This window comes from Mesoplodon bidens (assembly GCF_964165515.1).
Source record: "Mesoplodon bidens genome assembly, chromosome: 4".
In the NCBI taxonomy this organism is placed as follows: domain Eukaryota; kingdom Metazoa; phylum Chordata; class Mammalia; order Artiodactyla; family Ziphiidae; genus Mesoplodon; species Mesoplodon bidens.
Window position 1 is genome coordinate 122,142,659 of NC_138160.1, and position 16,890 is coordinate 122,159,548.

At 41.0% G+C, this 16,890-nt stretch overlaps 1 protein-coding gene across 3 annotated transcripts in view; it reads left to right on the forward strand.

The window, feature by feature from the left end:
• The window catches only part of ARHGAP26 (Rho GTPase activating protein 26), a 483,661-nt gene that overhangs the window by 379,492 nt on the left and 87,279 nt on the right, over positions 1–16,890 (forward strand). For all 3 annotated transcript variants that reach the window (XR_014015710.1, XM_081232450.1, XM_081232451.1), the window contains exon 19: positions 16,174–16,312. Coding sequence is in view for 2 of the 3 variants with exons in the window: in XM_081232450.1 (XP_081088576.1) it covers positions 16,174–16,312 (139 nt within the window). In the remaining variant the exon portion in view is untranslated. The remainder of the gene's footprint in view (positions 1–16,173; positions 16,313–16,890) is intronic.

The window sequence follows — 16,890 nt, forward strand, 5'->3', positions numbered from 1 at the left end:
CCTTTATGATGTTGAGGTAGGTTCCCTCTTTGCCCACTTTCTGGAGAGTTTTTATCATAAATTGGTATTGACTTTTGTCAAAAGCTTTTTCTGCATCTATTGAAATGATCATATGGTTTTTCTCCTTCAACTTCTTAATATGGTGTATCACATTGATTGATTTGCATATATTGAAGAATCCTTGCATCCCTGGGAGAAATCCCACTTGATCATGGTGTATGATCCTTTAAATGTGTTGTTGGATTCTGTTTGCTAGTATTTTGTTGAGGATTTTTGCATCTAGGTTCATCAGTGATATTGGTCTATAATTTTCTTTTTTTGTGATATCTTTATCTGGTTTTGGTATCAGGGTGATGGTGCCCTTATAGAACGAGTTTGGGAGTGTTCCTCCCTCTGCAATTTTTTGGAAGAGTTTGAGAAGGACGGGTGTTAGCTCTTCTCTAAATGTTTGATAGAATTCGCCTATGAAGCCATTTGGTCCTGGACTTCTGTTTGTTGGAAGATTTTTAATTACAGTTTCAATTTCATTACTTGTGATTGGTCTGTTTATGTTTTCTAAATCTTCTTGGTTCTGTCAGTGGTCTTCTGTTTCTCCTCAGAACTGCCATTTTTTACATAACCAGGGGGCATGCAACATTTGGTGGTAGTGACAAGTTCAGTCCTCACATACCCTTTGTAAGCCTCAGTATGGAGAGCTAACTCATCAGTGTCTAAAACAGGGAAAACATCTTTGTTTTTAAAATTGACATTTAGAAGAGAGTGAGTTTCTTCCTGGTGAGAAAATTCAGTTTCTCTTTCCTCATAAAACATCTTTTTTGAAGAGAAGGAAAAAGGTTTCTGTGTTTTAACTGACTAAAACATATGGCCTTTCCTCTCCACCCCTCCCCTTTCTCCTCCTCCCCCTCCTCCCTCTCCCTCATTGTTTACTGAGGATTAACACTAGACATTCAGGCAAAAGGTTAAAAATGAAGATAACTCCTGAACTGCTTTATGTTGTCCCTGGCACATCCACACACCCTCAAGACAGCACCTGTTTAGAAGCGAGAAGAGCCTGAACCAAGATGGCAGAGTAGAAGGACACGCTCTCACTCCCTCTTGTGAGAACACCAGAGTCACAACTAACTGCTGAACAATCATCGACAGGAAGACACTAGAACTCACCAAAAAAGAAATCCCACATCCAAAGACAAAGGAGACGCAACAAAGAGATGGTAGGAGGGGCGCAATCACAATAAAATCAAATCCCATAACTGTTGGGTGGGTGACTCTCAAACTGGAGAACACTTATACCACAGAAGGCCACCCACTGGAGTGAAGGTTCTGAGCCCCACGTCAGGATTCCCAACCTAGGGGTCTGGCAACGGGAAGAGGAATTCCTAGAGAATTAGACTTTGAAGGCTAGCGGAATTTGATTACAGGACTCTGACAGGACTGAGGGAAACAGTGATTCTACTCTTGGAGAGCACACACAGAGTAGTGTGTGCACTGGGACCCAGGGGAAGGAGCAGTGACCCCAGGGGAGACTGAACCAGACCTACATGCTAGGTGTTGGAGGGTCTCCTGCAGAGGCAGTGGGTGGCTGTGGCTCACTCTGAGGACAAGGATACTGGCAACAGAAGTTCTGGGAAGGACTCCTTGGCATGAGCCCTCCCAGAGTCCGCCATTAGCCCCACCAAAGAGCCTGCACGCTCCAGTGTTGGGTCGCCTCAGGCCAAACAACCGACAGGGAGGGAACCCAGCCCCACCCATCAGCAGTCAAGTGGATTAAAGTTTTACTGAGCTCTGCCTACCAGAGCAACCGCCAGCTCTACCCACCACCAGTCCCTCCCATCAGGAAACTTGCACAAGCCTCTTAGAAAGCCTCATCCACCAGAGGGCAGACAGCAGAAGTAAGAAGAACTACAGTGCTGCAGCCTGTGGAACAAAAACCACATTCACAAAAAGACAGACAAGATGAAAAGGCAGAAGGCTATGTACCAGATGAAGGAACAAGATAAAACCCCAGAAAAACAACTAAATGAAGTGGAGATAGGCAAACTTCCAGAAAAAGAATTCAGAATAATGATAATGAAAATGATCCAGGACCTCGGAAAAAGAATGGAGGCAAAGATCGAGAAGATGCAAATGTTTAAGAAAGACCTAGAAGAATTAAAGAACAAACAAACAGAGATGAAGAATACAATAATTGAAAACTACACTCGAAGGAATCAATAGCAGAATAACTGAGGCAGAAGAACGGATAAGTGACCTGGAAGACAGAATGGTGGAATTCACTGCTGCAGAACAGAATAAAGAAAAAAGAATGAAAAGGAATGAAGACAGCCAAAGAGACCTCTGGGACAACATTAAACACAGCCACATTTGCATTACAGGGGTCCCAGAAGGAGAAGAGAGAGAGAAATGATCCGAGAAAATATTTGAAGAGATTATAGTCGAAAACTTCCCTAACATGGGAAAGGAAATAGCCACCCTAGTCCAGGAAGCGCAGAGAAGAAGATATAACAATTATAAATAAATATGCACCCAACATAGGAGCACCTCAATACATAAGGCAACTCCTAACAGCTATAAAAGAGGAAACCAACAGTAACACAATAATAGTGGGGGACTTTAACACCTCACTTACACCAATGGACAGATCATCCAAAATGAAAATAAATAAGGAAACACAAGCTCTAAATGACACAGCAGACCAGATAGATTTAATTGATATTTATAGGACATTCCATCCAAAAACAGCAGATTACACTTTCTTCTCAAGTGCGCACGGAACATTATCCAGGATAGATGACATCTTGGGTCACAAATCAAGCCGCAGTAAATTTAAGAAAATTGAAATCATATCAAGCATCTTTTCTGACCACATGCTATAAGAGTAGATATCAATTACAGGAAAAAAAACCTGTAAAAAATAGAAACACATAGAGGCTGAACAATACGTTACTAAATAACCAAGAGATCACTGAAGAAATCAAAGAGGAAATCAAAAAATACCTAGAGACAAATGACAATGGAAACACGATGATCCAAAACCTATGGGATGCAGCAAAAGCAGTTCTAAGAGGGAAGTTTATAGCTATACAACCCTACCTCAAGAAAGAAGAAAAATCTCAAATAAACAATCTAACCTTACACCTAAAGGAACTAGAGGAAGAAGAATGAACAAAACCCAAAGTTAGCAGAAGGAAAGAAATCATAAAGATCAGAGCAGAAATAAATGAAATAAAAACAAAGAAAACAATAGCAAGGATCAGTAAAACTAAAAGCCGTACTTTGAGAAAATAAACAAAATTGATAAACCATTAGCCAGACTCATCAAGAAAAAGAGGGAGAGGACTCAAATCAATAAAATTAGAAATGAAAAAGGAGAAGTTACGGCACCACAGAAATACAAAGCATCGTAAGAGACTACTACAAGCAACTCTATGCCAATAAAATGGACAACTTGGAAGAAATGGACAAATTCTTAGAAAGGTACAACCTTCCAAGACGGAACCAGGAAGAAATAGAACATATGAACAGCCCAATCACAAGTAATGAAATTGAAACTGTGGTTAAAAATTTCCAACAAACAAAAGTCCAGGACCAGATGGCTTCACAGGTGAATTCTATCAAACATTTAGAGAAGAGCTAACACCCGTCCTTCTCAAACTCTTCTGAAAAGTTGCAGAGGAAGGAACACTCCCAAGCTCATTCTGTGAGGCCACCATCACCCTGATACCAAAACCAGACAAAGATACTACAAAAAAAAAATTACAGACCAATATCACTGATGAATATAGGTGCAAAAATCCTCAACAAAATACTAGCAAACAGAATCCAACAACACATTAAAAGGATCATACATCATGATCAAGTGGGATTTCTCCCAGGGATTCAAGGATTCTTCAATATATGCAAATTAATCAATGTGATACACCATATTAACAAATTGAAGAATAAAAACCATATGATCATCTGAATAAATGCAGAAAATGCTTTTGACAAAATTCAACACCCATTTATGTTAAAAACTCTCCAGAAAGTGGACATAGAGGACACCTACTTCAACACAATAAAGGCCATATATGACAAACCCACAGCAAACATCATTCACAATGGTGAAAAACTGAAACCATTTCCTCTGAGATTAGGAACAAGACAAGGATGTCCACTCTCACCACTATTATTCAACATAGTCTTGGAAGTCCTAGCCATGGCAATCAGAGAAGAAAAAGAAATAAAAGGAATACAAATTGGAAAAGAAGAAGTAAAACTGTCACTGTTTGCAGATGACATGGTACTATGCATAGAGAATCCTAAAGATGCCACCAGAAAACTACTAGAGCTAATCAATGAATTTGGTTAAGTTGCAGGATACAAAGTTAATGCACAGAAATCTCTTGCATTCCTATATACTAATGATGAAAAATCTGAAAGAGAAATTAAGGAAACGCTCCCATTTACCATTGCAACAAAAAGAATAAAATACCTAGGAATAAACCTACCTAGGGAGATAAAAGACCTGTATGCAAAAACTACAAGACACTGATGAAAGAAATTAAAGATGATACCAGCAGATGGAGAGACATACCATGTTCTTGGATTGGAAGAATCAGTAATGTGAAAATGACTATACTGCCCATAGCAATCTACAGATTCAATGCAATCCCTTTCAAATTACCAATGACATTTTTTACAGAGCTAGAACAAAAAATCTTAAAATGTGTATGGAGACAGAAAAGACCCTGAATAGCCAAAGCAATCTTGAGGGAAAAAAGCAGAGCTGGAGGAATCAGACTCCCTGACTTCAGACTATACTACAAAGCTACAGTAATCAAGACAATATGGTACTGGCACAAAAACAGAAATATAGATCAATGGAACAAGATTGAAAGCCCAGAGATAAACCCACGTACCTATGGTCAGCTAATCTATGACCAAGGAGGCAAGGATATATAATGGAGAAAAGACAGTTTCTTCAATAAGTGGTTCTGGGAAAACTGGACAGCTACATGTAAAAGAATGAAAGTAGGGCTTCCCTGGTGTCGCAGTGGTTGAGAGTCCGCCTGCCGATGCAGGGGACACGGGTTCGTGCCCCGGTCTGGGAGGATCCCACATGCCGCGGAGCGGCTGGGCCCGTGAGCCATGGCTGTTGAGCCTGCGCGTCTGGAGCCTGTGCTCCGCAACGGGAGAGGCCACAACAGTGAGAGGCCCGCATACCGCAAAAAAAAAAAAAAAGAATGAAAGTAGAACACTCCCTAACACCATACACAAAAAATTAACTCAAAATGGATTAGACCTAAATGTAAGACTGGACACTATAAAACTCTTAGTGGAAAACATAGGAAGAACACTCTTTGATATAAATCACAGAAAGATATTTTTTGATTCACCTACTAGAGTAATGGAAATAAAAGCAAAAATAAAAAAATGGGACCTAATGAAACTTCAAAGCTTTTGCACAGCAAAGGAAACCATAAACAAGACAAAAAGACAACCTTCAGAATGGGAGAAAATATTTGCAAACGAATCAATGGACAAAGGATTAATCTCCACAATATATAAACAGCTCATGTAGCTCACTATTAAAAAAACAAACAACCCAATCCAAAAATGGGCAGAAGACCTAAATAGACATTTCTCCACAGAAGACATAAAGATGGCCAAGAAGCACATGAAAAGCTGCTCAACATCACTCATTATTAGAGAAATGCAAATCAAAACTACAATGAGGTATCACCTCACACCAGTTAGAATGGGCGTCATCAGAAAATCTACAAACAACAAATGCTGGAGAGGGTGTGGAGAAAAGGGAACCCTCTTGCACTGTTGGTGGGAATGTAAATTGATGTAGCCGCTATGGAGAACAGTATGGAGGATCCTTAAAGAACTAAAAATAGAATTACCATACGACCCAGCAATCCCACTACTGGGCATATACCCAGAGAAAACCATAATTCAAAAAGACACATGCACCCCAGTGTTCATTGAAGCACTATTTACAATAGCCAGGTCATGGAAGCAACCTAAATGCCCATCGACAGATGAATGGATAAAGAAGATATGGTACATATATACTATGGAATATTACTCAGCCATAAAAATGAACGAACGTGGGTCATTTGTAGAGACGTGGATGCATCTAGAGACTGTTATACAGAGTGAAGTAATTCAGAAAGAGAAAAACAAATATCGTATATTAATGCATATATGTGGAACCTAGAAAAATGGTACAGCTGCAGCAGTTTGCAGGGCAGAAATTGAGACAGATGTAGAGAACAAACATATGGACACCAAGGGGGGAAAGCGGCCGGGTGGTGGTGGTGGTGGTGTGATGAATTGGGTGATTGGGATTGACATGTATACACTGATGTGTATAAAATTGATGACTAATGAGAACCTGCTGTATAAGAAAATAAATAAAAGAAAATTCAAAAAAAGGAGACAGAAGCTTTGTTTAGAAAAAGAAGAAAAAAGACAGCACCTGTTTGTGTAGAAACATCCCCTGCTGATCTTCTCTTGTCACAGAGAACCCACCTGTTTCTCGTTCGTGGGAGCCTTAGTGATGTGTTTCTCAAAGACATTCAGTTTGGTCAAATTAAGTACGCTAACCACATACTTAACCTGTTGTGATGCTTCAGAAACTTGGTCCTTCACCTCCTGCACAGCCCTGCGGAGGGGAGCAATGTTTGGACCAATTTGTACAAAATATATATCCCAAAGTAAGTGAAGGCAGAGAGGAAAAAGCCAGAAGATGTGGATTATTCATGTTTTATAATTTTTTATAAATTGTTCGTTTTCCATGTTGGTAATACATACTGATTTATTTACTCAGTTGAAGGTAATGTGTCTTTTTAATGTACATAGTCTAGCAGTAATAATAATAATGATAGTAATAGTTAACTTTTACTTACAGCTTATTGTCCGCAAGGCATTGTGCTAAGCAGCCTTATATTCATCATATTATTTATTTTTCACAGCAACACTATAAGGTCAGTATTTTTAGCTCTATTTTACAAATTTTGAACCTAGAGTCCAGAGAGCTGAAAAAACAGCTTGTTAGGAGAGGAACAAGGGTTGAACTTAGGACTCCTTTCATAACCCAAGCTATTAAATCTATTCTTGTTAATCTCTAGTGACTGCATTTATTGAGCACCTACTCTTGACCTAAGATAAATGAGGCAGGACCTTTTTTTCCAAGGCCCTCCTGTTTTCTCAGGACATAACTAACTATAATATAGTATGCTAAGTGACATCCAGTAAGATGAATAAAGTGTGTGGTACCACTGAGGAGAAATAATTTAATTCTGCTTGTGCCTGGCTCTGACAGATAACTAGACAATTTCGAGGCAGAGCAAGAGTAGAGATGGGGGGACAGCCTTCCAGAGGAACATTAATCAGTTAATCAACATGAATCAACTCGTGTGTATTAAAACGAAATGGTTGTGAAAGAACTTTGGGTTATGTTAGCAAGTGGTCAGAGATGATGCCAGAGGTTGGATTGAGCCTATCTGTCAAGGGTCTTGAAAGCTATGGGAAAAGGTTGGCACTTATCTCTGAAAAATGGGAGCTCTCAGGGGATTCCAAGTAGAGAGGTAAAATGATTGTATCAGCACTTGAGAAGGACATCCCTGGAAGGTGAACCAGATTGTACTCTAGTTGCTGATTTCAGAATCACTCATTAAATAAAAACAAAACCATAGAGTTTACCACACTGTAGTAAACTTGTGGCTATATATTTTAAAAGTCTTGCTCAGAGACTGTAACCTTTGACATACAGCCTTTACTTATTATAGGGTAGAGTAGGATCCTAATGGCTTTTATCTGGGTCTTTTTGCCAGACTTCCTAAAGGGAAATAGTAGCTCATGGCATCATTTCCCATCAACAGCTCCATACCCTGGACTCGACTTGGATTATCTGAAAGCTAAAGAACAGATTTGAGAGTCTGGCTCTTTTTATCTGTAGTCAAATTTCAGAGTTAAAAGTTCAGAGGGCAAAGACTTTGGCTCTTTCTCTGTTTGTTTTAAGGTAATAATTTTTTTAAGTTACCATTTCTATATGCACAGAATCTTTACCCAGCTCACACCTTGTCACCCTGAGCCTTAAAACATCAATTAGCCCAATACTTGGGGTTATAGTGGAAGTTATCAATATTTATATGCATCTAGTTAAGATTTCAAGATACTGAACGCTGTCATTGTTCAAGATACCAAAAAGCCCAGAAATTCTGCAATTTCTTACAAGGTTTTCCTTTTATTTCTCTTTTTAAAGGTTAGCTTGCCAATGACTTTGAAAAATTTAAATGTGTAGGAAAAACAATCCTGTCAAGAATCAAACTGCCACCTTTTCATAGATTTGATTAAACGTGAAATCTCAGATTATGTGTATGTCTTAACATCTTCCTGTTAAGTTCCAACATGTAATAGTAGGATTGTTTTGAACAGTCCACGATGTTTCTTTTGGCTGTGGCATTCAAAAGGGTTTCTGCACATGAAGCAGGACATGGGTGTGCACATGTGCCCATGCACCATGTGCTTTTATCAGTATTGTTCCTTTTAATGGCTGTTGATGTTTTACAAAATAAGTTATTATGATTCTTTTTCCAGTCCATCAGTAGGCTTTGGAAGAGGTAGGAGTGGTGATCTTTGAGTTGTTAATTCTTAGAAATGCCCAAAGATCAGTGCCCCCCCTCTTTTTTTTGCCCCTTTTTAATACATGTTAACTTTTAATCTTATATGTCAAGGAGAAGAGCGAGCAACCATGGATGTCCTTGCTTAACAGCTAGTGTAAGCAGCAAGTCCTAAGCAAACTTGCGTTCCTGTTAAAATGGTAGTGTCTTTCAAGGTTGTCTTGATTTGAGTTGATTTGGGCCCACCAAAGTGCCTTGATCTGCTTTTACCAAGATGTTTGTGGCTTTGGAATCCATTGTATCAGTGTTGGGGTTTGTACACAAAATGTGCATCAATTAATAGAATGCAATTGATTTGAACAGTTTCTGGCAACTGACAAAGTGTTGGGCAGTTGTATTTCATTTCCTTGTTATTTCAAGCAGATGTTGATATGCAAAATTGATGATGATGCTGATGGTGATGATAATGATGATGATGATGACGAAGAAGAAGAATGCCTGCACACTTTACTCCTGTTACTGTGGCCTGCTTGGGAAGCTAATCTTGTGCCTCATGACCATGGCTTTTTTCATCTGTTCATTGATTTATTGTTGTTGTTGTTACCTTTCCTTACATTGGTTTCTGAGTATATTCTTTCTGGTCCTGTCCATGTTAGGTTTAGAAATAAGCTAGATTTACTTATATGCTCAGCTGGAACGCTTCTGTCACAGGCTTTTCTTCTATTTGCTGTGTCAAGTGCCGTGCAAACAGTTCTTTGTTAGTGTCATAAGGTTGTGGATCTGAACATCTATATTCTGCAGCCCCCCCACCCCCAGCCAATAAAGCCCCAGATAAACTAATCATTGTTTGAGCTCCTTTAATGGTTCTCAAATAAGGGTGGAGTTTTGTTATGTTTTAATCCATTCCTCTCTGTCAGCAAAGATAACAGGAGATAGAATCTTTCTGGAGATAAGGAAAATCACAGCATCCCATGGATTACCCAGGTTGACTATATATACTGCCAGTTACTAAATGGAATTGTTTCCTTTTGAGGGACTTTTAATAAAACTACTCAAACTACTTTCCAAATTGTTGTTCCCTGGGCCAAAATCTGATACCAACAGGACATCGGACTTCCAACTCTCCTTAAAAAAAACCTCTCTGTGGCTGTAGCCTCTGAATTTGGCTTCTTAACTGGTATATTAAATGAGCCCTGCTAAGACTTGCCAGGCTTTCCAGCAGAAAGGTGCTGGGTTTATGGCTTCTCGTGCCCTGAGCAGTTCTATTCTACAGCCTGTGGATAGAAAGAGTGGGCAGTGTGTGAGCCATGCTCCATAGGCCTAGTCCTCCACCTCCAAAGCAGATACTCCTCAGATTAACCAAGCCCATAACTTATTATTTTTTGTTACTTGAAACCCTGATACATTTATGTTTTAGGAAAATGCTTAGTCTCTTCTCTTATAGAAGCCTTTCTCTTTTGCCTTGTAATCCTAGGCCTCTGTCATTGATTTATTGTCTCAGAGCTACTTGGCAGTTACAGACCAAGAACTCTTCATCATGACCTAATTTTCCTCCCATAAAAATCACAGCACATAATAAAGAGTACACCACACACGTTACTGGAAGGCTTCTAATCCTTGTAAATTGCAGGAGCATGTTACAGATGGGATTGGAAAAGGTATAAAAATGTGTATGTGACATGGCTAAGAATAAATTCCACAAGTGTCAATGGTCTCCAATGTCAAGATGGGCCCGAGGGGGGCCAGTGAAATTTGAATTTTGTAGACAATGCAAGGGGAAAAGAACAGCAAATTCTAATGTTGTAAAGCAGTTGAGATCGATGTTATACAAAGAGCAGTAATTAAATTTGCACTTATAAATTAAATCTCCATGTCCTGACTGCAGATAATTCATTGTTGAGTCTCCAATTATTTCCCTTCTTATACTTTTTTATTGAATGCAATCATGTCTTTTGAACACTGAGTGTCAAACAGTGTTAGGTGCTTCAGTCCTCGCCTCAGTCCCGGGAGTTTTTACAGATGTGGCAGCTAAAGGTCAGAGTTATATAACTTGCTCAAAGTCACAGAAGCTAGTGAGTGACTAAAATCAGATCCATCAGACTCCAGAACTTATGATCTTTGCATTTTGTCCTCTGTCTCTCAAATTACTGACACGTATAAAGGCCACAGGTGGTTAAGACCCAGACAGTCCAGCTAAGCTGTCTTAAGTCCCAGTCCAGCTGTACTCATTTATGTGACCTTGAACAAATCAGTTAGTCTCAATGAGTCTCAGTTTCCTCACCTACAAGATGACAAGAATAATAGTAGAGTAAAATCCTGAGATAATCCATGTAAATAACAGCATGATAAACACTCAATAAACTTTGGATATTTTTACTGTCACTTATACCACTACTACCTCCTGCCCACTCTGTCAGGTTCTGTGCTCAGCATTTAATATGCATTAGCTTTTCAGTATCCCTGCAAGACAGGTGTTAGATCCCCATTTACACAAGGGAAACAGTCTCAGAGGGGTTAAGGCTCTTGCCCCAGTTGAACCCAAGTCTGTATAGCTCCAACACCTATTTGCTTTCTACCCATATAATGACTGTAAATTCCTTTCCTATATATATTTTTTTTGGGGGGGATGGTGTTTAGGTTTATTTTTTAATTAATTTTTATTGAAGTATAGTTGATTTACAATGTTGTGTTAGTTTCTGCTGTACAGCAAAATGAATCAGTTATACATATATTAGATTCTTTTCCCATATAGGTTATTACAGAGTATTGAGCAGAGTTCCCTGTGCTATAAGGTAGGTTCTTATTAGTTATCTATTTTATATATAGTAGTGCGTCTATGTCAATCCCAATCTCCCAATTTATCCCTCCTCCCTTTCCCCCTTGGTAACCATAGGTTTGTTTTCTACATCTGTGACTCTATTTCTGTTTTATAAATAAGTTCATTTGTACCTTTTTTTTAGATTCCACATATAGGTGACATCCGTGACATGGCAATGATGCCAATGTCTCTGACGGTGCAGTCAGTGTAGCTGTAGGTCCTGCCCACTGAGCAGCTGGATCAGGACTCAGCCCAGTTCTGTGTGACGGCAGAGGCCAAGCCACCACTGACCACTCTGCCACACAGCTTAAGGAGAAACAGCAGCTTGGTATTTACAGGTCTACTAATTCCACTTATAGGAAGCTTGAAATTGGGATACTTGGGAGCGTTATCCAGAATCTTTTTTTTTTCTTTTTTTTTTTTTTTGCGGTACGCGGGCCTCTCACTGCTGTGGCCTCTCCCGTTGCGTAGCACAAGCTCCAGACGTGCAGGCTCAGCGGCCATGGCTCACGGGCCCAGCCGCTCCGCGGCATGTGGGATCTTCCTGGACCGGGGCACGAACCTGTGTCCCCTGCATCGGCAGGCGGACTCTCAACCACTGTGCCACAGGGAAGCCCCAGAATCATATTTTTATTTTACAGTCTTACTCCCCAGTAGCTTCCAGAAGGCTTACAGCCTTCCTTGTAACTTTTATTTCTAAGGCATTCCTGACTAAGTCAGAATTCGTTTGTAAGTTTGAACAGAATTAATGGGGCACTTGGGGCACAGAATAAATCCCCCCCTTTTGTGTTAAGTTGGAAAGTGTCTGTGAAATGAGATTATTCCAGCCACATGGTAGAGCTCCATAAATCCATTGCTCAGAGATTACATGAGCTCATGCTTCCATCGTTCAGCAGAGGCATTTGTACACTGATTCTTCTTAACAGAATGAAGGAAACTTCATGAGATTCTCTTGAAGTCATCCCTTCCAAACCAAATAGGATTGGAACAACCAGCAAAACTGTGAATCATTCGGATTCTCATCAGAATTCAACTCAAGCTTTTTTCACAGACACATCTTTTGGCCTGGCTGAGAAGGTGGCCAGGCAGTGAGCAGCCTTTTAACAACTTGCATGTATTCAAGTTTCAGAGTTAAAGGAACAAAAGTAATTTGGGGAATGATTGCTCAGACTCCTTAGTGAAAGTCTGTGTCTTCTGTTCTGACTTGGTCTGATTTGTAGAGGTGCCCTTGTGCCTGGGAAGACCATGTATAATAATAGTGGTGATAGTCCCTTGTCTGGCACTCCACATTTCACAGCAGGCCCCACTTGCACATTAGTGCATTTGATCTCAAGAATAGCCCTTCGGAGTTCTTCAAAAGCCTGGGCCTGGCTCACACTGAGACCCAGAGAGCTGGCCTTCAGGACTATAGCTCTGGCCCATGGTGAAAATCTCCATCTCCTAGAACTGATTCTAGTATGCTCCAGTAGCTTTCCTTTTAGAGAAAACAGCCAATGAGCAGAATGTAATTCTCATGTGTTCCCGTGTCTCCTCCCGTTTTGCCTAGGTATAAACACTGTTTTGGAAGCAGTTTTCCACGCATCTGTCTAAATCCATGGTCCTTCCTCACGACTCACTCTTCTTTGTTTCTCCAGCATCTACTACAGTTTTTAGGAAAGAAGAAATGCTCACATTTCTGGTGACAGTTGAAATGAAAATGCATATGCATTATCTTTCTTCACATTGTGGTTGAGTGAGGATCTCATTCTCAGTAGCTCTTTAGGAAAGGAGACAAACTAACACAACATTGTAAAGAAACTATATTCCAATAAAAAGTATTAAAAAATAAGAGAATAGAAATGAAAAAAAAAAAAAGGAAAAGAGAGACAAAATTTGGAGGCCAGACATAAGGAGGTGGGGACCTATGTGTGTCTGAATTCATTTTTAGATGTTTTTTTTTAGCTCAGATTGCCGAACATGCTGTACTTAAGGCCAGAGGCAGAAGGGTGCTAAGGGATATCATTATTTGTTGAAATCTGTACTTGTGGGTTTGGGCACCAGCTTCTGTAGTGTAGATTAGCCAGAGAAGATGAGCTGAATGCTGAGGACTGCTGCAGAGGTGGGGAGTGGAGATGTTAGAAACTGCAGCCCTAGGGTCCCATCCCAGCCCCTCTCTTGTTAAGCCGTGTGGCATTAGGAAATCTCCTCCTGTGGAATGTTCATCCTGCTTAGTACCTTTGACTTAGAGATAAGCCATGTAAAGTACCTTGCACAGTGGCTGGCAGGGGCAAACACTCCTATATAAGAGCAAGTGCCAGTGGTAATGGTGCATGGGGTGTCACTTAGGAGCAGCCCTGGCTCAGCATTGCTGGAGGACAGAACAAAGGGGGAGAGAGCTTCTGAGAAGCTTAGTGGTCCTTGAGCTCAACAACAACCATAATTTCTCTTTTCTTCCCTTGAAGATGCTCAGAAGGAGCCTGGCGACATGTGTAACACTGGTACTGATTTTTAGCGGTTCCAACTCCTCTGGAAGCCAGAAGGATTTTTTTTTTTTTTTTTTTTTTTTTGCAGTACGCGGGCCTCTCACTGTTGTGGCCTCTCCCATTGCGGAGCACAGGCTCCGGATGTGCGGGCTCAGCGGCCATGGCTTACGGGCCCAGCCGCTCCGCGGCATGTGGGATCTTCCCGGACTGGGGCACGAACCCGTATCCCCTGTATCGGCAGGCGAACTCTCAACCACTACGCCATCTGGGAAGCCCAGCCAGAAGGTTTTTGTTGTTTTTGTTTTAGGTCCCCTTCTCTCCTTACCTCCTCTCCCCAGTTGAACTCAGCTATGTAGTGATTCAATTTATTTTGTTGAAAGTTCAGTCCCCTAGGGAAAGTATGATAATGCTGTTTTCAGACAGCTGTGTTTGGGAGCAAGACTGACTGAACCAGCTGGCTGGCATCATTGGAGCCCAAGGACCTGCCAACTCATGGAGAGCAGCTGTTTTGGCTGAAATTCTTATCATTCTTATGACTTTGCTTCCTATATCTCAGTTTCTGAGTTCTGCTTTTAAATGCGTGCACAAAGGAGGGAAAGCTATGAGAAAGACTCTGATGTGTCTAGGGCCACCCATAGGTGAGGGGAGTGGAGGTGCCACCACTGTGCTCTCATTACTCGTGATTGTTGGGAAAGAGAAAATCCAGAAGGAGGCCAGCTCCAGAGAGTAAGAGATGATAATGAGTGGATCAATAAATATTGATATCTTAATACAGTGGGTGTGTTATGCAACCAGGAAGAATCAGGTGTGAAGATTTTCTTCATGAAGGGAGAAATGTTACAATATAATGTTAGAGAAAACGTATAGGATACAAAACTGTATAAAGAATAGAATTCCAATTATGGAGAAGTGTGTTTTAACATTAAATGAGATAACTCATACAAAGCACTTGACGTGGTAGATACTCAGTAAATCACAGCTACTAGATGCAAATTCTCTAACCACAGGAGACGTGTTGGCCTCAAGCACTGTTGTACCCAGTGTGCCTGGTATAAAGGAGATGCTGAAAAGATCTTTCTAGATTGAATGAATTAGTGTTGTTGTTATTATATGCATTTTAAAAGGAATTGAGAAAATCTAGGGACATAGGTTTCTACGTTATCATCTGTAAGTGTATCTATAATTGTGGCAGCTTAACCTCTCTGCCTCAGTCCTTCATTATAAATGGTGAGGACAGTACTTGAAGTTCAAGGTCACTCAGAACTGAGTGAGCTACATGAAAATACATGCAGCGACTGGTCCCTAGGGAGCCGACCTTGCATGGCAGTGACTGTAATCATGGTAAGCGCCATGTAAGTGGTAGCTGTTATAATAATTCTGTTGTACTTGGATCTGTAGGAAAAAAAAGATGAGCATTGTCATGATTTTTATCTGTCATTTGCTTCTCAGTTTTTACCATGGACTTTTTTTTTTTTTTTGCAATGAAAGCTTAAAAGAAAAAACCTCATATGAAAATAAAACTCAAATGCTAACAGTGGTTACCTCTAAATAGTGGAATTGGGATAATTTTTCTATTTCCTTCTTGATGCTTTTCTACATTTTCCAAACTGTTTGTAGTATGTATGTTACATACTGTATGTTACTTCTATCATCAAGATTTGGGGGAAACAACCTTCTTTCCCTTTTTTAAATAAGAAAAAGAATGCTCAGCATCAAAGATAACACAAAGCTGCTGAACTAGGTGCTCCATCTGGGGATGATTGAGGACTAGAAGATGCTGCCCTGTTCTGGGCTTCTTTTGGGGGATGTTATTTAAATGCATGTTTCACAGCCTCAGAAAGTTGTGAAGCAGTTGTTAAGAACTGGGAAACAGAACCAATGAGGAAAAGTAAAGTAGTTTTAGTTCATCCGTTCTGGACAAAGGTGGTCAAAAAACTTTAAGCCCTCTTCGCAGACAATGGCTTATATTTAGCACAGCAGCTTTCCATTGGCTTCGGAGAGAGAACAAGCAAAAAGCAGATCTGTGGAAATGATAGCAGAAGGGGTGAGAAGTGGAAGTGAATGGTTCCCAAACCTTGGGATGCGCTTCCAAAGGAGGATGTTTCGTGCCAATTCCTAGAGATGTTTAAAATAGAGTCCTGAGCAAATCCTGGTGGTCTTTTTCAGTCTTTTTCTTGCTGATTCTTAGACTCCATCAAGCTTTTCCGTCATACTTGTCTGGACCTGAGCTATCTCCCCAGTTCACAGTAGCGTGTAACCTTTTTATGAAACTATTTTGCAGATATTTAACACGGTGCCTGACGCACCCCTCACCAATGCCCAGCTGCACCTGTCTCGGAAGAAGAGCAGTGACTCCAAGCCCCCATCCTGCAGCGAGAGGCCCCTGACGCTCTTCCACACCATGCAGTCAACAGAGAAACGTGAGTGCCACTACTCAGGGCCAACATGGTCCCCAGGGGACATCCAGGCCTCCTCCCAGCTGCCCGGGGTGCTCACCTCCAGCCTCTGTGTGCGTTGCTGCCTTTTGTGTCCTTGAGGACACTGTATCGGCCATTGTACCCTGCCGGGTTCCGTGGCTGAGTAACCTCAACAGGACAGGAAGCAGGGGTGCTGAGGATGAAAGGGAGGGCCACGCTGCCCAGGATCCTCTTTCTGTCCCCTGTGGGCAGACAGCTGAGCCCCTTTTCCTCCAGCTGCATGATCAGATCTAAGCTCAGGCGTCACTCCTTCGGCCTGTCTTTTGTTAGTGGCTCCCCTAGAACCAGTTTCCCTTCCTTTTCTCGGGTTGTAACTCAGTGCTTATTCGTGCGAGTCACACGCCCCACTGGAATGGGGCTCTCTCTGCACAGGGACCTTGTTTGGCTTGCTCGTCCTTCCCCTCCACCTCTCCTGGGCCTGACACACAGTGGATGCTTAGTAAATGTGTGGAATTAATTCACGGATTAATAGGAGAGCATTGCCCTCTTTGTTCCAGGTAGCAGAGTGTTCTCACCACAAC